The 22985-nt window shown below is 55.6% G+C and overlaps 1 protein-coding gene and 2 non-coding genes across 3 annotated transcripts; all 3 read left to right on the forward strand.

The window, feature by feature from the left end:
* The first annotated feature begins 11025 nt into the window (after positions 1 to 11025).
* RPS17 (ribosomal protein S17) lies at positions 11026 to 21733 on the forward strand. Its single transcript, XM_067556015.1, has 5 exons — positions 11026 to 11161; positions 12139 to 12290; positions 15452 to 15557; positions 20183 to 20248; positions 21607 to 21733. The coding sequence occupies exons 3-5, from the start codon at positions 15468 to 15470 to the stop codon at positions 21685 to 21687; spliced, it is 237 nt and encodes a 78-aa protein (XP_067412116.1). The 5' UTR covers positions 11026 to 11161; positions 12139 to 12290; positions 15452 to 15467; the 3' UTR covers positions 21688 to 21733.
* On the forward strand, positions 13932 to 14064 carry LOC137158386 (small nucleolar RNA SNORA71). Its single transcript, XR_010921406.1, has one exon. It is a non-coding gene; the product is annotated as a small nucleolar RNA SNORA71 (small nucleolar RNA).
* On the forward strand, positions 17273 to 17406 carry LOC137158385 (small nucleolar RNA SNORA71). Its single transcript, XR_010921405.1, has one exon. It is a non-coding gene; the product is annotated as a small nucleolar RNA SNORA71 (small nucleolar RNA).
* Positions 21734 to 22985: the final 1252 nt, after the last annotated feature.

Raw genomic sequence — 22985 nt, forward strand, 5'->3', positions numbered from 1 at the left:
GCCTGGCCTGCACTAGTCAGCGATGCTCCTCTGTGGATTCATCCCCGTGAGGGTTTATCTGCAGAAGGTTTAATAGGAACTTTCCTCTTAAGGACGCATCACGTTTCCGGGACAGGAAAGGGAGAATAATTTATAAAGCGCAATGCAAGAAACTGAATCAAGTGGAAATAGGAGCCACTGGCTTCCATGCCAATGGACACCTGATCAGTGGTTGGGGAGGAGGGGGGGGCAACCAGCCCCAGCTCCCAGGAGGAACTGCAGAAATCCAGGTGGCCACAGCAGGGGCCGTGCTTCTTACTGGGAATCAGCTGTATCACGTAGGGACCATCCCGGGGAGGGAGGGACTGGCTACAAGGGCTGGGTCCCTGTCCTGAGTAGAGCTCCCCCGAATTCTGCAGCTTTTGGAAAACCGGGTTCTGCCTTAGCCCATTTCCAGTTACCCAGGGCTTTTCTGCATCTCCCGCTGGTGACCCCGGTTGAGTCCCTGGGTCCAGGACGGCTATCCCAGCGTCTGGTTAGATTTTAGAGAAACAAAAATCAGATGCCACAAAAGGTGCTTGTTAATTACAGAGAGCTGTGTGACGGTGTGTCTAGTGGTTAGAGCAGGGGCTGGGTGGCAGGATGCCTGGGTCCTCGCCCCAGCGCTGGGCAAGAGTGTGATCTAGTAGCTAGATCAGGGGCCTGGGAGGCCTCCTTGGTTCTTTTCCTGGTTCTGCCACTGACTCACTGGACTCTACAAGCAATTCACGGTGCTGCCTTGTGCCTCAGTTTCCCCATTGGTCACATAACTAGTCCCAGCCTCCCAGGGCTGTAGTGGGGCACAGCTAATGTGTGTGGGGAATGCTAAGCTCCTCCGGTGCCACATGCCTAGCTGCCTGTACGCATTGACTAGCTCTGGCAGCGCAGGGCGTTGGCTGGCAGCAGCAAACAGATCTCCTAGCGACTCAAAGGAGGCCACCAGCCTGACTTTTTTTGCCCTCTGCACGTCACCAGCAACTGCCTGAGCCCCGTGTGTCACAGGTGGGAGCAGGAGCCAGGCAGGGGGGCCTCAGCTCAGGCATGCGTCTCTCCAGCCATGCCTGGCTTCAGAGGGCAGCGTCCCACCCCTGCCCCATGGGCGGATGGGCTGCTGTCTGCCTCTGGGACCCAGTGCCCATGGCCAGCCGCAGGGAACTCAGACAAGATCCCCTTGCTCTGCTGCTAGGCTGGCAAAGCCCTAGGGGAGCCGGAGCCCGGTGTGGGGTTTCTGCACCCAGCACCTCGGGCTTGGAACCAGGCAGAGCCTAGAGGTCAGATGAACCTGCAACATAAGGGCAGCATCCCGGGAGAAACTGCTGCATGGGGCCTCTCTCTACCAGCCATGAAGGGAGGTTAGGACCCAGGAGAACAGTCAGTCCCGGCTTCCAGCTGGGTCACTTGAACCACAGCATCGGCTGGGCTTTGTTTCCTTTGCTCTGCCTGCCTTCTGGGCTTGCTAAGAACCAAGCCCCGGAGCTAGGGGGGAGTCATGTCCCACGCGTACCAGCCCCTCTTACCTGCTGCCAGCAGGTACCTGCAGGAGCGATGGGACCAGGCAGCCTATCGACAACACAGGAGCAAGGTACAGGGCAGGGTGCAGCAGGATGGGAGCTGGATGAGAGGGGGAAAGGAGCCCTGGTCTGTAGGCTGGGGCCTGCAAGGAACATGTGATCAGGCCCTGGAAAAGATGCTCTGTCTGAGTGTATTTGGATGTAGGGAATCTACTGGGTCTTTCTTTGGGGGTGTTTCTAGGCGGGTCAGTGTGGTCCCAGGGAGAAGGTCCAGGGTGCCCAAAGATCTGGGTGCGAGGCCTTTCCCATCCCTTGCCGGTGCTGATCAACAGGTACCTGCGGATGAAACGGGCCAAGGCAGACTAGTGAGAACACGGGAGCGAGGTATAGTGCAGGGGGCAGTAGGATGGGGGCTGGAGAAGGTAGAAGTAGCCCCATCCTGTAGTCTGTGAATTTGGGGTGCATAAGATCAACCCCTAGTAAACATAGAGTGGGGGGGTGGACATGGGAATCTACAAGGTCTTTCTTTGGGGGAGGTTCTATGAGGGGCAGTGTGTCCCAATAGGTAGAGTACTGGGCACCCAAAGACCTGGGTGCTAGGCCTTTGCCCACCTAGGCCCGAGAGTTCAGGAGGAGCCTCAGAGCTGATGCTGGCCCAGAATTAATCCTGCCGTTGGGCCCTGCCTGCGGGAGCCGTTCCCAGCACTGGGGGGGCCGAGCTGTGGCTGGCAGCACCTGTCTTGGGACACCCAGGGCGAAGGTCTTCACCTCTTCATTAAAGAACCACAGCTACCAGGCAGCCCCACTCCTGCTCCCTGGCGGGGGACGTCCCACGGACGGGGGGAGAACAGGGAGGCGGAATTGTTCCCCACCTGGTTTGGGGGGGGCTCCGCAACCCAGCATGCAGAGAGCAGCGAGAAGGGTGCGGAGCGGCATGGGACGGCTGCAGGGCTGCGGCACGTCCCGGGGCCCTGCTCCAGGCTCTTGCCCGGGGCTCGGTTGGTTTCTGATCGTGCCCCCTGGCCTCATGCGAGGCGCTAGGGCGCAGGACCCCCCCTGCCGGCTGTGCCGCTGAGCAGAACGGACAGACCCGCTCCCCGCTCTGACTGCGCCTCGGGCTGGCGTCCCCTCCGGGCACAAGCTGCGCAGGGGCTCCCAGGTGGCACCACTCGGGACTGCCGCGGTGCCAGCGGGCGGGGAGGGCTGGCCCTGCACTGTGAAAGCGAACGCCCCCCGCCGAGGGCAGACTGCCAGCGCTCCTAGAGCCGGCTCCGGGGGCCCAGCCCTGCAGCCCTTGTGACTCTCCTGTCTGCAGGTGGATTCAGCGTCTCCAGTTGTGGACACCTGGGGCCCGCAGCCCCCCCTCCACCTGCTGGTCAACCTGAAAAGGATGCAGGTGAGGCGCCTCCAGGGCAGCGTGCGGGCTGACAGCTGGAAAGGGCCCCAGGGGAGAGGCGGTTTGGGGAAGAACCATCCCCAGGGATTTGCTGCTGTCACCCAGGGCTCCCAGGGCAGGACTAATAGAAGGTCCCACCTTGAGGGTCTGGCGTCAGGATGGGGCCCTTTAAAGGAAACAGCCTCTTACCAAAGGAGACTTCCCGCCGGGGGCACTGGACACTGGCCCCAGAAGCCCCCGATGGCTACCATGGCAGGGGATTTCCTGGCCTGGGGCCTCAAGGGAAGCAGTAAGCTCTTTTTCATCTCCCACATCCCCCAGCTCATCCTGCGCAGAGCCTTTATACACCACGTGGCGGGGGGCTGGCATGGCCTTCCAACTGCCTTGTGCATGCGAGCAACAGAGTCACCCCCACATGGGCACTGGCATTGGCGAGCCAGCAAGGGGCATTCTTCCCTCGACCAGCACTCAGCAGGGCATTCGGGTGCTGTGCTGCTGGAGGGGCCGTCTGCTGGCTGGCCCTGCCACATGTGATCATTGCAGATCCCCTGGCACTTTTCCCAAGGCTGCCGCGTTAGCTCCGGAGATCTGGGCAAATTCCATATCAGTTGCAGTCTGATATATTGGTCTACTGCATTTCCCCTCCTAAGCTGTTGTGTGATGTTGCTGTGCGCTGTTAACCTGCTGATCCGCTCCGCCCCAGAGCTGGTTGCATTGCATTGGGTCCTCCTCATGATCCAGTTTGTAAAGCACTTCGTTGTGAGAGGGGGAAGAGAGCTGGCCGAGATGATGGGAGCTGGCTGCTTTACGATGTGATTTGTTAGCAGCTTGCTTTACGCTCTGGCTTTTGTTCCCCTCCAGCTAGACAGAGCACGCCAGGCCGTCAGAGAAAGGGACGATTGCATTCACTCGGCCAGACTGATCGCCATCGCGCAGTCCAGGGGGCGCGTGGACAACTGGAACAGTTACAGCGCACGCAGGTCTGGGCCGCCGGCTGGGCACAGCCCTGGCAGTGAGAGCTGGGGAGGGTTGAGGGGGGCCCGAGCCCCCAGGCTCTGAGGGACAAAGGGCCCGCTTGGTGGGGCAGAGCCAGCCACTTCCCCACAGTACCACCGTCTCAGTGCCTCCCCCGGCGGCCAGTGAGCCAGGACTGGCAGGAGGAACAGATGTCGCTCCGGGGTGGGCGATGCCCCCTTGGGCCTGAATTTGCTCTAACTGTTTCTGGCTTTTCCAGTCCCTGCGGCTGGGGTCCCTCATCAGCCAGGAAATCTGAGGCAGAGCAGGGCACTTCCTGTGAGTGCGGCTCATCAGCTGAGGAGATGCTGCACAGGAGGGGGGGGGGAGGGAAGCCCCGGGGGCTGGGACATTTAAAACTAGGCTGAAGCTACGGCTGACGTGCTGGATGGGGCCGGGCCGGCCTTGTGATCTCAACAGACGGGTCTGTCCACGCCTGTCCCAGGGAGAGACAGGCCTGAGCCAGGACCCCAGGTTGGGACCCCCTTGCGCTACAAGGACTTGTCATCCACAGCCAGGCTCTGCTGGGACCCGGACCCATAGCAGCTCTGGAGTGGGGACGGAGGGGGGCAGAAAGAGCAGCTCTGAATGCAGTGGAGCTTACAATGGGATCCCGTTGCTCTGCCCCATATGCGCCACCCTCTCTTTCCCTGTCCGCCCCAAGCCAAACCCTACAGGAGACCCTTCGACGTCTCAGCCCAGCTGTCCACTCCGTTTCTAACACCCACCAGACATAGAACTGGCCATGAAAGGTCCTATCTGCCTCTCATCCTTGCTTCTCACTCCCCATCCTCCTCCTCTCCCTGTCCCAGGCGCCTTCCCTGGCAGCGAGGGAAAGGTTGTGTGCCAAGGTGGAAACCTCTATGGTGTCTGATTCACTGCAGCAGGGAGTTCCACTGCTGGAGCCGCCCACTGGGTGCCCAGTCCAGCTGTCTGATGGGTCCTGGCTGGAGAGCGGGGGCCAGAGCCTAGCCCCAGCCCCACCACAGGACCCCTAGATGAGGAGCAGAATAGTGGAGCATAAGCAGCACAGGGTCGGCCTGTGTGGGATGGACGGGGAGGCATTTGCAGCAGCTGGGCTTCCCTGGGGCGGAGTGAGGGCATGGAGAAACTGGGGGTGGGAGATTGGTCCCAGAGGCCCCAGCTGGCGTGGTGTGGATTGATCGGTCCGGCCCCCCTGCTCTTCTCTGCCCAGCAGAGGGGAGGGCAGGGGAACCCCGGATCAAGGGAGAGCGCTGGACTGGGGGCTATCGAGCAAGCTGGCCTGGTAGCTTCGGGGAGGGACCTTGGGGCGGGGGAGCCAGCGGGAGGGGCTGGGCCCCAGAGGACAGGTTAAAGGGGCACCACGGCCCCTCCGCTTCTTCTCCTCCCCGCCAGCCTGAGCAGTGAGTGGCGTCGCTGGGAGCTGGTGCAGATCGCGGCAGAGAACCAGCGGCTGGTGGGGCGGCTGGGGCGGTGGCAGGTGGCGTGTGCCCAGCCGCCCTGGGAGCGCCGCTGGGAGAGGATGGAGATCAGCCGTGACAGCAGCGCCCGTTACCCCTGCGGCGTGCAGGCCCCTCAGGTAATGGGCTGACAGGGAGGCTGGGGGGTCGCTGCTGCCTCGCGCCAGCCCCCAGGGGCAGCCCGGGCCAGGCAGGGGCCGGTTTGGGGGGGCAGCTGCTGTCCATCGGCCCTCAGGCAGGGAGATCCTTAGAGCTGCTGCTGCTCACCTGTCCACGTCGCCTGCTCTGCCCTCTCCTGTGACACCCACACTCCAGGCCATTCCCCACCCCCCACTGTGCTCCAATCTGCCCCCCGCTTTCCCTCCCTGCCTCACCCCACCCTTCCCAGGGCTCCCCCACCTCAGCACCCCCTCTCCTGCCCCAGGGAGCCCTGATCTGAGGGCTGCCTGTCTCCGGGCAGGCATGCCCGGGCGCTCACAGCACAAGCTGGGTCGGACGCGCCCCGCTGGGCTGGCTGGGTCTCGAGACACACGCACAAGAAGGGGCCGGATCCGCGGAGGTGAGGCACGGCCACGACTCCTCCTGGCTCCAGCTGGAGCCCTGCCCGTGGAGCTGGGAACGCAGCCCATGGGAGGGCAGGGCAGCAATTCGTAGATTTTCGGCCCGTGATGACCTAGTCCGGCCTCCCGCAGGAGTCCTCAGCGGCAGGGCCTCGGGCTAAGCCAGAGGAGATCCTGTAGAAAGGCACCCAGCCTCAACTTAAAGACCTCCAGCGATGGGGAACCACCCACCCCACCCTCGGGCCTCTGTCCCAATGGCTAATTCCCTTCACTGTCCAGAAAGGACCCCTCCCTTTGTGGCTGTGGGCACTGACTTCCGCACCCAGCCCTCTGCCAGATCAGCGGTGTCCCCGGGCAGCTGCTTCCAGACGACGCCTGGGGTGGAGGGAAGAGCACCGGGAGGGAGGGACGAGGCCGTCCTAGCCCCTCTGCGGCCAGCGGGATCAGAGAGCATGTTTGTTGTCTGACACACACAGCTCGGATGCAGCAGAGCACCAGCCATACAACGCCACCACTGGCACTGCCTGGGTGCTGAATGCGAGGCCCTCGCCACCCCCACCCCTTGGCATGAGGAACCCTTGGCCGTGCCTGCTGGGGGTCGGTTCCCCAACTCCAGGGGCAATGCACGCACTGACTAGCAGGCCTCTGCAGGCCCCGCTCTCTCTTTGCGGGCAAAGGATAGGCACAGGCACAGCCCAATGGGCATGGAGAGAATTCACAGCTCCGCTCCTCCGGAAGGGACAGGGCGTTCCAGCTTACCAGTTACAGCTCAGGCTGCCCGCTCCCAGCCCGCGGGTCTGTTTACAGTCAAAACGGGCAGAGGAGCATTGAACAGAGATTCACGAAGACGCAAGTAGAAACGAGTGGAAACAAACGGTTGCATATGAAATAAAATCATAACACCTTTTCAGAACCTAAACTCAACCAGCAAGACATTCCCCCGTCCCTGTCCCGTGCCCTGTCTCTGTCCCATAAACGTTAGCTCATCCAAAGCTTCTCTCCAGCATGAAACAGCCAGACTGGCTGTGATCCTCCCTTCGTAAGACAAACCAGCTGGCAGCTTGGCCCCTTGGTGGAGGGCAACTGGGTTTGCCTCTGCACCCCCAAAGGTAGTTCCAGTATATCCATTGACTTCACTTGTAAACAAGGTGACTCTCTGCGGCTTGTTTTTTCCCCCCCGGAGACTTTGTAATCACGTGGTTGGCATTTTGCGCAGACTACAGCTAGGGATCCACCGAGAAACATACAGCCCGCTCAGTCTGCGCGCCACCCGGCGGGTAGAGAAGCGTCTCCTGCCGGAAGGAAACTTGTGAAGTACTTTCTGGTGACCAGCCCCGTATCACAGTTCTTAAGAACGTGGTTTCCAATACATGGACAACACCGCACACATGAGCATCTCGCATTGATTACGAGGCCCGGTGTGACCCAGGCTTTCCGCAGAGACCTTACCTGACATGCTTTGGCAAACAGGCCCAGGGCATCCCTGTAACTCTGCACCCTCTCCCATCTGGCACCAAGGGGCCCTGGGTCACGGCATTCCTCGCACATCTCTGGTGTCATTTTCCTGAAATCAGATGGCCAGCCCCACACAGTGCAGGGAGCACCCCACATGTGCCGGACCAGCTTTGGGGGTGTCTGTACATTGCACTGCCTGTTAGCAGGTTTTGGAGCGGGGGGATGATTCGTTTTTAATTACATCGCCTGTGAAAAAGGCCCCGGTGAGGCCAGGGAGAGTCGTGCCTTTGACTTCGATGAAGCCAGGATTTCGCCCTGTGGGTTGAATGGCGGGGGGGGGGGCTTCAAGGATTCCCCTCTGCCCCGAATAGTGGGAGAAGTTTGGCCAAGGTTCTCTGCGTCCCTCGGAGACTCTCGCCCATGGCAGGCCTGTGCTGGCTGAGCAGGGTGGGGGCGCGGCTCACTGTGTCCTCTCCCCAGACAGGGGCCAAGAAACAGAGGCAGGAAGCTCTGAGCTGCAGGCTTCCCTCTTCAGGACACGAGGAGTGTCAGAGCAGCTCCCGGCAGGGGGTGAACGCCGCACCCCTGAGGAGGGTGAGAGGAGCGGCCACGCCACACCGGGGGGCTCCCGGCGAGATGGGGCCATCTCCTCCCCAGAGATCAGCTTGGCAGGAAGGGACCGTCCCAGCCAGTGGGGCATGCCTGGGCGCTGGAGTCTCAGCCCGACGACCAAGCACAGCAGCTTCATCGTCACCGAGGGGACCGGCTGCATTGACTGAGGCCATGGCAGGTGAGCATCCCAGGGGCTCACTGGCCACTTGGCCACGGCCCCTTGGGCCTGTTGTGAGATATCAGGCTGCAGCCGGGGAACTCGGCGGCTCCTCACAGCTCTGGAAGTGCAGGCAGGAGGCCCAGGCACCCTTGTCCGGGGAAACGAGGCAGAGCTCAGATCTCCCAGCCGGGCGGGCACAGAGGAGCCTCGACCTCCATCCAAGGGAGGCTGGGCAGAGTCTGTGAAAGGCAACTGCACCTCGCCCGTCTGTGCTCCAGAAAGTCTCAGCAGAGCCAGGAGCCCTCACGGGAGGGCCCAGCCGCTTGCCCAGGGAGTCACTGGGCAGTTCCCCTCTCAGCTCAAGCATCCGAGAGGAGCTCGGTGCCCTTAGCCTGGACCTCCAAGCTCCCGGACCCCCAGTCATAGGAGCGCGGGGGTGGTGTCCCTATTGCGCCATGCCCAGACCTGTTGTGGTGCAGGGCCTCGTTTGAGGACCCTGGGCATGCAGTCTGGAACTACCTCCATTGCCTTGAATCACTCCCTCCCATAGCAACCTCCGGGGGACTCTGGGGGAGATGCACAGGCCTTATTCCTTGGCAGTGAAAGAGTTAACAACCCCCCCCCCCCATTGCTGCATCTGCCCAGGGCAACCTGATGCGGGGAGGGGAGGAGGGGAAGGCAATGGAGACTGGGCACAGCTGTGACCAATTCCCCTGCTGGGAGGAGACAGGGAATGGGTGTGTCCCTGCCAGGGCTGGCGTCTCAGAGTCTATTTCCAGGATGCTGGCTGGATTCGTGTGCCGTTGTCATGGCGCGTTGACCTGGCAGCTCTTTGAGGATATGGGGGGGGTGAGAAGCGGAGGTTGAAGCCCCTTGTGGCATCTGCCATTGAGCCCTCCAGGTAAATGGATCCCTTCACCTCCTTGGCCCAGCTGTCGCTGTGGCTGACTCCCTACCCCCGGAGGCGACCGTTGTAGGCCAGAAGGCTCAGAAGCAGGAGGCGGCGTCTCCGGGATCAATGACCCGGCCGTGCCTTGCGGAGAAAGCAAGAACCCGGGAGAGGTATGGCGCCAGCCGGGAGAGGTATGGCGCCAAGGCAATGCTGATCCAGGTCTCCTGCAGGGGCAGGAGCAGAGCGACAGGAAGGTTCCCCTCTCAGCTGGGTTCAGGCCCTTCCCTGCTGGCAAAGGTAAAACCCTTCCAGCCTTGGAAGGCGGCACTGGCCCCAGAAGGCAGAGAGATGGGAGCCTGGTGGGAGCAGGAAACTGCTCCCGGGGTCTGTCTCCTCTCTCTCGAATTCCCCCCGTACCCGCTACTGGAGGGGAAACTGCTGGCTTTGAGTTCCAATATCTCTCCAGCGCCGCCTGGCACCTCTGCCACTCGTCTTCCTCTCCTCGCTGTCTCCGCAGCAGTTGCTTTAGGGGCTCAGAAGTCACAAAGCCAGAAGGAATTGCTCATGTGTCTGGGGGTGAGCTGCAGTGAGGCTGGGAGAGCCGGCCCATTGCACCTGGGGAAAGAGTCTTGACCCCAAGTAGATCTGACTCTCCCGTGCACTGTAACCCTTTATTTGCCAGGCCTTCTTCACCTGGCAATATCTCACCCCTTCCTGGGCCCTTTGCGCTCATTACAGGGCGAGGGGCTGCTTTTTACACTCTCTCATGCCTATACCTGCCTGCAGTAACCAGCTGGGGCTACGCAAGGCCCAGGTGGCTACCAGGCGACTGTCTAACTACAGTCAAACAAAGAGGGGCTGGGAAATGTGGCTGCGCAGGGCTGGGGCTGCCTGTGCCCCAGGGGCTCTCAGAGATGGTTTTACACTGTGTGTTAGATGATTAAAACAATTAAACTTTTTAATTAAAAGGCCTGAGTTGACCTTTATTCCTGGCTCTGTCTAAGCCTCTCCTAAGCTTTTCATGGGAAGGTTCCCTAAAGCACAGAACTCACCTTTTAAGAAGAGGCCATCAGAGGCAGACCAGGGAGAGTTCCCCTCGCTGCAAGGCATATGAAAGGGGTTTTAAGGCTGAACTGCGGGGAGCTCACCGCTGGGGTTATTGGCTCGGATCTTGCACAGAGGCAGGGAGGAGCTGGCAGGAGACTTCAACTGCATGGCTGAAATCTAAGTGCATTCATAGCACCCAGCCTGGCTCCTTTAATGGTTCCTGCCGCTGCACTGGGGTCGGGGCTGCAGGGAGACTTTGCAGGTGGGAGAACAACAGAAATGGCAGGGGCTCCTGGGCCCCTCCCTCATGGAATGACTCAGCTGTGACACTAGAGCAGGTGACCCCCTTACCATGTGAACTTGGAGATCTTCCCCACCCCGCCCCCCAATGTTGCCTGGTGCTGTAGAAAGGCCGGGGTGTGGTTGGGCTGTGGTAACTCCAGGTGCTCTGCCCCGAAAGCTGTGTCTCCATGGGGAATGTCTCATAATGCCTCAGGCCCCAGCAAAACTTGGGGCTCTTTCCTTTGGCCTTTGACCGTTAAAGGCCCCAGTTTCCAGCTTGTCTCTGCGGCCATGGGCTCGGTAATGCTTTAAAATGAAAAATGATGCTCAGGCTCTGGTCCTTCCAGACAAGCACCAGTCACAATACGGGCACCGGTGGTGGGAGCATGGGCTTCCCCACTAGGCAGTGCCGGTGGGTGCCGCTCTGCCACTGAGCCATAGTCCAGCTGCAGAGGCAGTCAAGCTGCAGAGGCAGGCCAGCTCTTCCAGCCCTCTTCGGGGGACAGTCACAGCTGAACAGAGCCCACAACTCCGCCTGCAGCTGCCCCCGCCCCAGGCGTTACGCTGGGCGGTGACACTTCCGCCTATGGGCCACGGAGTGGCGCTGTGGACTCCGCGCAGCCTGTGTGGTTCACCCTCCCAGCCGCCGGGTGGCGCTGTGGGCGTCCCGGCACGCTCTCTTCCCGGACCACAGGGCCCTTCGCCGCGCCCGCGTGAGAGATAGCTCTTTTCCCGGCATCCTTTGCCCTCTTCAGCGGCCGCTGCCAATCTGGTGGGTACCGGGCCCGGCTTGTTCCCCTTCCCCAATCCGCCGCCATCCGCCCGGGCCGGGGCCCGGACCGCGCTGGGGGGCCGCTGCCGGCGGGGGGCAGGACGAGACGGGGCCTGCGGGGCAGGGATCCGCATGGAGCCGGGGTGGGGGAGCTACGGGCCGGGCCCTGGGGAGCGGGGGAGCTACGGGCCGGGCCTGGGCCCATGGGGGGGCGCAGACGGGGCCGGTGCCCGGGGCGGCCCTTCCCTGGCGGGGGGGGGTAAGGCCTGGAGGCTCTGGGCTCGTGCAGCCCGGCTGCAGGGGGCCGGCTCCGTGCCCGCCCGCCTGGCGTGCGCTGTCCCTGCTGGGGCCGGCTCCGTCTTTGATCCCGTCGGAGGCGCTGCGGGAAGGAGCCGGGAGGCGCTGGACGCGCTTTGCGCCTAGTGACATAGGCGAGGCCGCGCTGCGGTGAGGCTCCCTTGGCGCTGTCCTGCCCCCCGGGGGCTCTGTCCCTCCTTGGGCCTGTCAGCGCGGGGCCGGTGCCCGGCGAGCAGTAGTTTTGCGAAGAAGTGTTGGATCCCCGAATGAGGACGTGCCATCCATGCGGAGTGTGGGGAGCGGGCAGGGCCTCGGAAAGTCCCCCATAGCTCACTCCCTGCAGAGAAATTGGGGTTTGAGGGTGACTAGAGAAGCCGGGGTTCCGGAGGCCTGGCGCTCCTCAGTCTTGCATGTACTTTGATGCAATTGCAGCAGTTTTTTTCTGTTTATTAGGTCAGGCTTAGCATTCGCCTCCTGTCTGCAGGCTTGGATTTAATGAACTGTGTGTGGCAGGCTCATGGGTTTAGCTTTCTAAAGGACAGTTATAGGGTCTGAGGGTTAATGCAACCTTAGTAGCTCCTGTGAGCTCACTAGGAGCGCTGTGAGCTGGAAAGAGAAGTAGAATGGGTAGGTTTTGCTATTTCACACTGTAGTGATTGGTTCTTCTTCAAATCTTCCAGGGTCGTGTGCGAACAAAGACCGTGAAAAAGGCCGCCCGGGTCATCATTGAAAAGTACTACACCCGGCTCGGGAATGACTTCCACACAAACAAACGGGTGTGCGAAGAGATCGCCATCATCCCCAGCAAGAAACTGCGCAACAAGATAGCGGGGTAAGGCAGCCCCAGGACTTGCTGTGCTCTTGTAGGAGGGTTTAGCTTGGCACATCCTACAATAACCCCCCTCACCCCGTGATATAAGTTTTGCCTGCATAAGCAAAGTGTAGCCACGTTATGTCGGCGGGTGGGACGACTTGATTAGGGGGCTGGAGCAGAGGACTTATGAGGAGAGGCTAAGGAAACTGGGCTTGTTTAGCCTGCAGAAGAGAAGAATGAGGGGGGATTTGATAGCAGCCTTTAACTACCTGAAAGGGGGTTCCAGGGAGGATGGGGCTAGGCTGTTCTTGGTGGTGGCAGATGACAGAACAAGGAGCAATGGTCTCAAGTTGCAGTGGGGGAGGTCTAGGTTGGACATTAGGGAAAAAGTTTTTCACTAGGAGGGTGGTGAAGCACTGGAATGGGTTACCTAGGGAGGTGGTGGAATCTCCATCTTTAGAGGTTTTTAAGCTGAGGCTTGACAAAACCCTCGCTGGGATGATATAGCTGAGGTTAGTCCTGCTTTGAGCAGGGGGTTGGACTAGATGACCTCCTGAGGTCCCTTCCAACTCTAATATTCTATGATTCTATAATAAAACCACCTAAACGAGCGGCAGCTGCTGTCAGCGGAGAGTGTCTCCTGCCAACATAGCGCTGTCCACATTTGTGCTTATGCCAGCCCTATCACTGGGGGTGAGTGGGTTTTTTTTTTTTTTTTTTTTTTTCCCCTCACCCGGAGTGACAAAGTTTTGCTGGCATAACTGCGACTGTAGACAAGGCCTAAGTAACACATGCTTATTAGGCCTTACTCAGCATCTTAAAAACATTTCAGATTCTGCATAACTTTTCCATTGGCTTTTGGGTGGCAGGAGAAATTGATGCTTATTGACAATAATTACAACTCAGTCCCTACTTAATGAAGTGTGTTGATAGGACCTTCCTTATGTTCTAACTCTGTCTTTGATAGACTAAAATCTTTTTATTTCTCTACTCTAGTAACTTCTGAATTTATTTTTTAGCATAGCTGTTTCATTAGTGTTAAAAACAAGTTCTGGCTCAGGTTCTGTGTATCTAAACTATATGTTTCTCCCTTTGTCCATTGTTTTCCTAGACTCCTCTAGCAGGCAGCCTTCATGTTAGCTGGTCAGACTTCACTAGACACTTAGGGCCTAGATTCTCAGAGGTATTTAGGTGCCTAACTCCCATTGATTTAAATGGCAGTTATCTGCCTAAATATCTCTGGGGATCTGTGCCTGATTTACTTGGTATGCTGGAAGTGCTAAGATATGCTTTTATGTTTAAATCTCTTATAAACTCTGTTTCACTGACTTTCTGGTCAGAGCTTGCTGTATTAGTTTTCTTTGGGGCAAAACCAGTATGGAAGTGGGTGAGTTTTTCCTTGGTGCTGGGATTCTCCAGCTGGCAAAGTCAGAAGTGTCATGTTATCCTCTTATATACCTGTGGAAGAGATGTATATTGAAATCGCATGGGTCCTTGATGTCTGGTGCTGTTTGACTTGCCTCTGCCAATCTCATGTATGCCTTTGCAACTGCGTTGAAGTGGATCCTGGTCTTGTACTCAGGGTGTTTATAACCAGACTCCCCAAGGCTTCAGTCACTAGAAGAGGAGACACTGTGTGTTTGGCTTTCTTGCTTTGAAACCTGCATTCGAAAGTGATTTTGGTCTTGTCTGTGACCTGGTCATTGATGGTGCAGGGAGAGAAACTTGTGAAAGCTTTTCCCGTGTTTGGAGGGCCATCCTCATTCCTACCAAACCCTGTAACTTTCCGACATTGCTGCCTGTCTCCTTGTTCCCTTCTACCACCACCCCCGGCAGGTAGATGTGACATTCTGTATCTGAGAGCCACACCCCAAAAACTCTGTGTTCACAAATGTCATGTAATTGATATGTTCTGTACAAGGTGTACCTTGTATGGTGGTGTATTAAAAGTCTTGATCTGCTGAACATTAATATCCTGTTGGGTTGTATGTGCTACCATTGTATATGAAGTTATGAAACATAGTTGAACATGCTATTAGAACATGTAGCAAGGTGGGAGACTCCCACAAACAGCCTTTCAGGCACAACAGTGGAGTGGCCAGACAGTGTTAATGGTTATCTCTCACCCATTCAAGAATAGATTCCACTACCAGGAAGTGTTTACAGTAGAGACATCACAGAGGAAGCAGGTACACAATGGAACATTGTTTGACCGATGGGGCTGGTCCCCCCACATCACATACAAAGGATCCTCCCAGCAAGTTGGGAGAAGCTGTAAAAGGGGTGTGTGTGGCATCCACTCTCCTATAACTGAACACCTGAAGGATGGTCTGAAAGACAAAAGAACTTTGAAAGAGGGGAGGGGAGTCCGAGGCAGGGAAGGCTGCCCTGTCTGCTTTTAAGAAACTGCTTGTACCAGCTAACAAGGGTGAGACATTGCTAATTCAAATCCTGCTAGTGTGTAGAACTTTGTTTATTTCATTTGGTAACGACTGCTATTCTCTTTACACTTGCCACTTACAATCACTTAAAATCTATTTTTCTGCAGTTAATACATTTGTTTTATGTTTTATCTTAACCGGTGTGTTTTTAAGTGAAGTGTTTAGGCAGTTCAGCTCAGTAACAAAAGCAGGTGCATGTCTATTCCATGTTGAGGGAAGGGTCGACTGGACAATAAACTTATCTGGTCAGGCTTTTGACCAGGGCAAGACTATATGGTCCTGGGGTAGGGAGCTTGCTGGAGCGTCTCTGTTGTTGGTTCCCGGGTTGGGTGGTAACAGGATCTGGAGAGACTGTGTGTCATCAGCCACAGTATGGTGGAGAGCCCACCTCAAGCTAAATAGTTAATATGGGTACCAGGGTTCCACTGCTCCCAGGCTGTATCCCAGGGGTTCTGCATACCAGCACCGTAGGACAGGAAGGCCTAAACTGGTCTGGAGCCTTCCTTTGCAAAGCTGCTATGGTCTCTGGCTGTGAAATGGCAGGAGTAGATATGAGCAGCTGTGGGGGTTTAACTATGAGGCAGATACACGGTCTCTAGTGACGCACCTCTTGCAATATTTTGGAGAGCAGAGATGTAAAACTAGGGCTTCCGAAGGGTGGGTTAAAGCTGTTGTGTCCGTGTAAGATATGTAAGAAAATGGGGGACGAATTGACGAGTTTCTGGATTCTCCCTGCAGGTATGTCACCCATCTGATGAAACGTATTCAGAGGGGGCCTGTCAGAGGTATCTCCATCAAACTGCAGGAAGAGGAGAGAGAGAGAAGGGATAACTATGTCCCTGAGGTAAGATTTCTGGCCGTACTTAGGTGCACCTCAGGCCTCTTCTGCCAGGCAGAGAGGCTTGTACCAATGTGCTTATATCCAGCTTCTGCATGGCCACCTAAGGGGCTTCTGTTCTACCTATCACATCAGCAACCACAAGAACTCTCCTTCCTGAAAAATCTGACCACATTTGGATAGCCTGTGTTAGCTGCTGATAGCACCTTTAAAACAAATCACCCAGGGCTGGGACTTTCAAAAAGGATCCAGGGTGACAGATTCCAACATGAGAGACTGATGACTTGTCCTCAGAAATCCCCTGGGAGATAGGGAGCCAGGAACTCCTGCTTTCTAATCTCAGTGGTGCTGCTGATACCTGCACCCTCTAGGGCACCCCACCTTTACCCAATCCATAGGGCTCAAGGCATAACCCAGTTAAGGTACCCTAATCCTTTCCCAGTCTGTAGAGCGCCAGGGGAAAGGCACCTACCTGTACCCAGTTCACACTCTGGAGCTCAGGGTCACCCATTCCCAATCTGTAGGGTTCTGGGCATAGTTTCATTTAAGTATCCACCTTTTCCCAATTCGTAGGGCACCCACTGGGTGCGTTTTTCTGCAGGCTTTCAGGCCTTTTATCAGTGAAAAGGCCTTACACAGTAGTATCTGTAACCTGTATTTATTAACCATTATCAAAACAGAATACACACGCTAAGCCTACAATGCTCACCACTTGTAATAAGGCAGACAAACTTCTGGTGGCCAATCAGGGTTAGATCATCTGGGGATTCCAGCCTCTGCACAATATGGTTGGCTAGGTGTTGAGGTCTGGCAGCTCTGAATTCTCATACTGTGTCCTGGAGTTAGGTTCCAAAGAAATTCCTTTTGGACTCCAGTTGTATAGTTAAAATTTGGATCCTGCTTAGCTATATTGTAACCAATCATTTTAAACTAAAGTTCTACAAAACACCAATCCTTGCTCATTACAAAACAGTTCTTTAACCAATTATATCCCGCCATCTTAATTTAAATGTAGCACAATTAGTTATGCAACAGATCAAAACAATCAAAGAACCAGACAGAAATCATCCAGATAAACAATAGAGAAGTGGGAACCATAAAGACCAAAACAATAGTGTAGAATCTCCACTAACCACAACTGTTAATAAGGGATCCCTTGCCTGCCAGAATGCTGTCTAACAAAGTTTTCTTTAAACATCTTGATCTGTTCTTTATCTGTTGGTGGTAGGTGCTATTCAAGACAGGAACGCCTTCTTAACAGCCTGATATGACATTATTTGATGTGATTTAGATAGGGCGTGAGGCTGTGACTACCTGCAACTTCGCTTACAGCTGTTGTCTCCCTTCTAATGTGGCTGCAGCTGCTTAGCCAAGGAACACTGCTAACTTGTGTTGCGGTGGAAATAATCTCTGCCTTTGTTTTCCAATCTGTAAAATGTGGAGATGTAACACCCTGGGTATTATGAAGACCAGTATTCACACAATGGTGTGAAAGCTGCTAAGTCGGCTGTTGAGAGAGGCATAGGAATACAAACTCCTGCGCTTATCTGCGGAGTGTCCAGAATAGGACAGGGCTTTCCCGAACACTCACTCAGATGGGCAGCAGGAGAGCAAATTGCTGCTCACTTGTCATTGCATCAGTTTGGTTCATCCAGAAATCTGATGGCCTAACTAACATCTCCCCTCCCTCCCCCAGCTAGGTTTAAGAGCTCTCATCCTGAACCTGCATTCGAAAGTGACTCTGGTCTTGCCTGTGACCTGGTCATTGATAGTGCAGGGAGAGGAATTCGTGAAAGCTTTTCCCGTGTTTGGGGGGTTCATTCCCATCCCTACCAAACCCTGTAACTTTCCAACACTGCCTCTTGCCTTCATCTCCAGCCCAGTGAGGTGAGGGTGGCAGGGGGCCTCAAACTGGCTTCTAGCAAAATTATTTTAGCAGCCCAATGGGCTTTGAAGTGGCAAAGAGCAGACCAGCTTCAGGCCTGGTCTTCAAAGCGCCGTTCACCCAAATGGCTGGCACCCAATTGTGACCACAGGTTTGGTTCTGTGGCAGATTCTGAGTGTCGAGTTCAGTTGTCTCTAGAAGTCTTATGAAAAACAGTTGTGACGCCAGTGAGTATAGTGAGAGCTTTGTTGTCACTGGGTGGGCTGGGGTTGTTCCCTCTTTGTTTTCTGGTGTGCAGATCCTGTCTTTCCCTTGGGAGGGGGGGGTCATTGGTGTTATGCTCCAGTCCGTATTGGGCTGGTGGGGTAACATGCGTTGTGCTTAAACTCCATAAATGCAGGACTGGGCCTGCTCTTGCCTCCCTCCTTATAGTATATGTTAGGCTGGGTCCCTCACTGTTACCGCCCGCATGTCCCAAACACAGGGCTGGAAGGGACCTCCGGGTCATCGAGTCCAGTCCCCTGCTGTCACTGGCAAGACCATCCTTCTCATGTCTACCTGTGTAAGGGGAGATCACTCCCCTACCTTCCTTGGAGTCTCTGTGCACAGACTGTGTTAGAATAACGCGGTTAATGACCTGTTAATATCTGCGCTTCAAGGGCAGGACTTGCTGGAATCAGCTGAAAAAGTGAGAGTCCTGATGTAGCTGTCTTCCCGCTTGTGTCACTGGGTGGGGAAATAACTCCTTTGTGCGGGTGTGAGTCACCATGGTGCTGTAAGAAACTCTAAAATAGCCTTTTGGCAGAGCCTCTTGCGGAAGCCACAGTAAAACAAGACACATCTCTTGCTCCATTTATCAGATGAGTGCCTGCAAATGTCATTTTGTGGCAGGTGAAAAATAACTATTTACCCAGAGCCCTTAAATAAGCCTTTACAGGAACTCCTGGCAAATCATTTGCTGACTCCTGCCATCTCCTGCATTAGGGGTATTTTGGATAGTCATAAATGCTCGAACTCTGGAGCAAGAGAGAGTCTTCTTGGCTCACCAGACTAAATCTCCTGCTTCCTTAGGCTGCAGAGATGCTGTTAGAACTTGGAGATGACGTAGATCTGTGCCAAGGTTCATACGCACTTTGGTGCTGCTACAAAGGCAAGATCAGACAGTTACAACGGGACATGTAAAGCTTGTAGCATACGCAGATATTTGCAATGGATCTGGGGTGGGTGAACTCCAGAGGGGAGAGATTTAAATGAGGTTCGGGCTTTGTCAGACTAACTTCAAAACAGAATCACTTCAGTGTTAACAGTAAAAGGTTATTTAGACTGTTGAAAAGTTTCACGATACCTGTTATGCATAGAGGTCAAAAGTTCGTCTAGGTACTTGGGGGCTTTTGGAAAAAAATCATGCCCTCGATGTAGGCGCATACTTCCCATTGACTTCAAACGGGGAACCGTGAAGGGAGGAGCATAGCCTGGTGACGGTAGGCTTGCTTTCTTGACCTGTGAAATTCAGTATGGTGGCGGTGGTTCAAATATAGCCTCGGCCATTTGCGTGTTGTGTTTGTGTCTGAGTTGGTGGTGCTATCACAGCAAGAATGTTAATGAAGTGCGGCACTGGTCTCGTCAGTTCACAGGAGTATTTTAGATGAGACTTCTCAGCAGTAAAGGTGCGATTCTGGTAACAATTGAGAAACACATGACTAAAGCAGGTGCTGTCTTTCTTTAAAACCTATACAGTGAGAAGAAAGCAAACTAAAACAGTGTTAAGAATGGGGATAAAGAGATTTTTATCCACCCTGGAGGAGTACCATTAATCCTGGGGGTGCCAGAGTTTTAAAGGCCTCATTCTTGAAATCTGAACTCCCAAAAGTTAACTTCTATCTTCCACACTTTTTCAAGCTCTTTCTTTTTGCCTGGGACTGGTCACTCTGCTGATTACTAGCCCTGACCCAAGTGGTTCCTGGCAGCCAGCAGGGTGTGGGGATAGAAGCAGGGCTGGTGAAGTCCACAGCTATGTCAGCAGGTACAGCCAAAGGGGAGGGCCTCAGACTCCGGTGTGGGTCGCAGGCAAACAGACCCTCCTGTCATGAAGTGACTGCCTCCTGCCTGCGTTGGCCCGGGGAAGGAACAGTGTGGGTTGGCTATAGAGAGACTAATTCAACTCAGCCCTCTGCGGGAGGCTGGTTTGCTGCCACGTGGGAATTGAGAGGACAGTGTCCCAGATGCAGCTGGAGTTGCGAATGTCCCATGTGCTGTAGGGAAGACCACTGAAGGTAGAAGAGACTCTCAGTGCTGAGAGATCCTGCGGCGCTCCTTTGCAGTGTTGTATGGCTGGATTCTTGGGGCACGTCACAGCTCTCCCAACAGTATTATGGGGCAGGTAGAGCCGGAGGCTTTCCCAGCAGTGGAATATGAGAGCCGTGAGTCACGGTGGAGGCAGTTTGAACTCCTTTCTTTTTGCACGAGGCTTCTCAAACCTTTCCTTTCCCTGGTGACTGTGGCAGTTTGTTCTGGTGAGTTTAGCAGTTGGACGCACAGTCGGTGCCATGTGAGCACCGAGCACTCCATGGACTGGTTTGGGAATCACAGGCTTGGTCTGTAGGGACCTACTGCAGCTTCTGACCCTCTCTGGGTGGGAGCTCAGGAATGCTAGAATCCCAGAGCTGCATGTCGTGCTGTTGGTCAGGGAGCTGTTTGTGTGTGTGATGTTTAACAAAGTGCATCCATGTTCCTTTTCCCTCTGCAGGTCTCTGCCCTTGATCAGGAGATCATTGAAGTTGACCCAGATACTAAGGAAATGCTGAAGCTGCTGGTGAGTGTGAGCTCGTCAGGAAGATTGGCTTTTCCCTTCACTCTTCTGGAGGTGGGAGCTTAGCCATCATAGCTCAGTGCAGACTGAAGGCCTTGTCCAGGCACCAGGGAGAACCTCATAGCAACAGCTGTTTGGAGGACTTTGTTATGAGCAGGTTTCTGGCACAGCTTTCCTGACCACAGACTCTGTTAGACCTGAGCCATGGACTTAAATGGCCTCTGTGGTGTGATTATTTGAAATTGTCGGGAAAAAAATCCCCCATCAACATTGGTTGGGGAAACTGCTAGAAGCCTGCCAGCAACCCCCTTCTGACCCAGCTAGCGTGACTTCCAGCCGTGATACAGCTGGGCTGGGGTTGTGTGTTCTTCACTTACATCTCAGAAACCCTGAATGAGCACCTGAGAGCACTGGCCTCTGGATGTCCCTGTCTGTAAAGTGGGTAACAGTCTCACCCTCCTCTGGGCAGCGCTCTGGGACCAGTGGTTGTGGTATATTAGTTATACCAGCAGCCGCACAGGGGGCAGGCTTCCGAATGGAAATAGGAAATAGCCAGAGCACCTGAGCATGACCAAGGGCCACAGCCCTGCACCAGCAGAATGAAAGGAGGGGGAGGGGGAGGATACTTCATCAGGACTTTGCCCTGGACCTCTCTAGTAGTGATGGGGAGACACATTTTCTTCCTTCCCTGCCCACACCCAGTCTCTTCCGTATCAGCCTCTAGGCCTCAGTGTCTGGCGTGGGTTTCCCCAAGCTCTCCTGCATGCAACACTCCTTCCCACTCGGAGTTGCCCTTAGCTGCACAAGGGCTTAGAAGCCTATTCTGTCCTGTCTCTCCACTTCACCATTGGGACGTGGGCTCTGGCACCAGAGCTGTGCTCAGGGCCTCCTGACCCTGATTAGAACACAACTAACTTACAGAAGCAACTGAACTATGGGTGAGCCTGTGAAGTTCAGTCTCCAGCCCAGCTGCCAGCATGATAACTCTGTAACTTTTACGATTGGGTGCGTCTCCCACCCCAGTCCAATGAATGCTGAGCCAGGCTGGTCCCTCCGTGTCCCCACCCATAGCCCTTCTTCTGCAGTGCCTTGTATGTCACACTTGGCCAGCCCATTGGAGCTCACTGCTGTGTGGTGAGACACGGGCTTCCCTCTGTCTCTGCAGCTCTGCCTCCTTTCTGTGGACAGGCTGGAGGAATTGCCCTCTGTTCTCACAGGCGCTGGGGTAGACACATTTGTGTGTTGGGAGGGAGAGGCAGGGCAGAGCCTGCTGGGCTTTGATCTGGAACACCTGCTGGCAGAGAGTAAGGGGAGGCTGGCACGCTGAGTCCATGACCTGATCTGTTCTCTGTATCTTCCAGGACTTCGGCAGTCTGTCCAACCTGCAGGTCACGCAGCCCACTGTGGGGATGAACTTCAAAACACCGAGAGGAGCTATCTGAGTCTGTTGTTGTGCTGTCACTTTTCCAATAAACGTGGGAAACCAAACCTGTCCCCTCTTCCGCTTGCGTCGCTTTGGGGGACAGAGGGGCTTGATTGGCCCTTGCTGCAGGAGGGAGTGTCCCAGGCACGGGAGCTGAGGCTTTCCCTCTGTAGTGTGTGTAGCCAGAGTCTCCACCTCTCCGGGCATAGTGGTGCAGGCTAGGTTTGAGTATGGGGTGATCTTCCTCTGCAGGCACCCTAGTTGCTGGTTTATAAATGCAGTATCTAGCCACCAGAGGGCGATAAACTGCATTGTCCACTGAGTGGCTGGTCTCCTGGGAGGATGGTAGCTATGGGAGAGGCTGCTGGAGCCTTCGGAAGCACCATAGTCTGTCCTGAAAGCTGTGTAAGTCGCCAGGGTGAACGTGCTGAGCAGTGTCTGCGGGCTGTCTACACAGGGAAGATACACTGGTGAAAGTGAATTTGAACTGTGGTAGTTATACTGGTATAACCCCCACCTGGACACTCACTTATTCCAGTACCAGGGAGTGACCCTGGTGTATCTAGATTGGTTTAAATACGCTGGTTTAATCATACCAGTGACTGGTAAAAGCATCCTGTGTGGACAAGCCCTAGTTCCTGCCCAGCTGGGGAGGCCGTAAGCTCGCTAGTTCTCTCTTGCTTGTGGTGCCAGGATGGTAAAGGCAGCCCAGCAGACCCCAACCCCACACTGGATAGGTCCTGGCATTGCTCTCTGGTTCCACAGGCTTTGCCTTGGCAAGGCAGCAGCCCCCCCACCCCACCCCCCCCGCCCCCCAGCATATCGGCTGCATGTACCACGTCACTGAGGCACCTGCTGTTTGATGCTTTGCCCGGCGGGAGGCACCACAGTATGTTCACAGGAGGTCTAGACGTGCCCTGTGCTGGTGCTGGAATGCTTAGGACTTTCTGATTGACCTACACACTGTGGGGGAGGGTGGATGGGGCGACCTTCCCCCACTCTCTGGGGCAGGTATAGAGGTAGCACCCTGCATGCATTGATTAGCTTTCCATCCCCACTTCCAGCCGGGCAAGGGGTGTCAGCGTATTGTAGGGACACGGGATCGTGTGTGGTCTGAGTCCTGACACTGCAGCATGGGGGCTGTTTTTACCTTCTGTGCGTCTCGGAAGAGCTTGCAGCGAGATGACCAGCAAGAGGCCGGGAGGGCTGGCACTACCTGAACACAGCACTTTCTGCAATAGAGCCCGCCTGGTTTTGTTCCCTTATGCCCTTGTTTTCAAAATGCAGAAGTGTGGTCTCTGGGGTCAGTGAATGGGA

Source organism: Emydura macquarii, unplaced genomic scaffold (genome assembly GCF_026122565.2).
Source record: "Emydura macquarii macquarii isolate MOO-44397 ecotype Brisbane River unplaced genomic scaffold, CSIRO-AGI_Emac_v2 contig_1644, whole genome shotgun sequence".
Lineage (NCBI taxonomy): Eukaryota > Metazoa > Chordata > Testudines > Chelidae > Emydura > Emydura macquarii.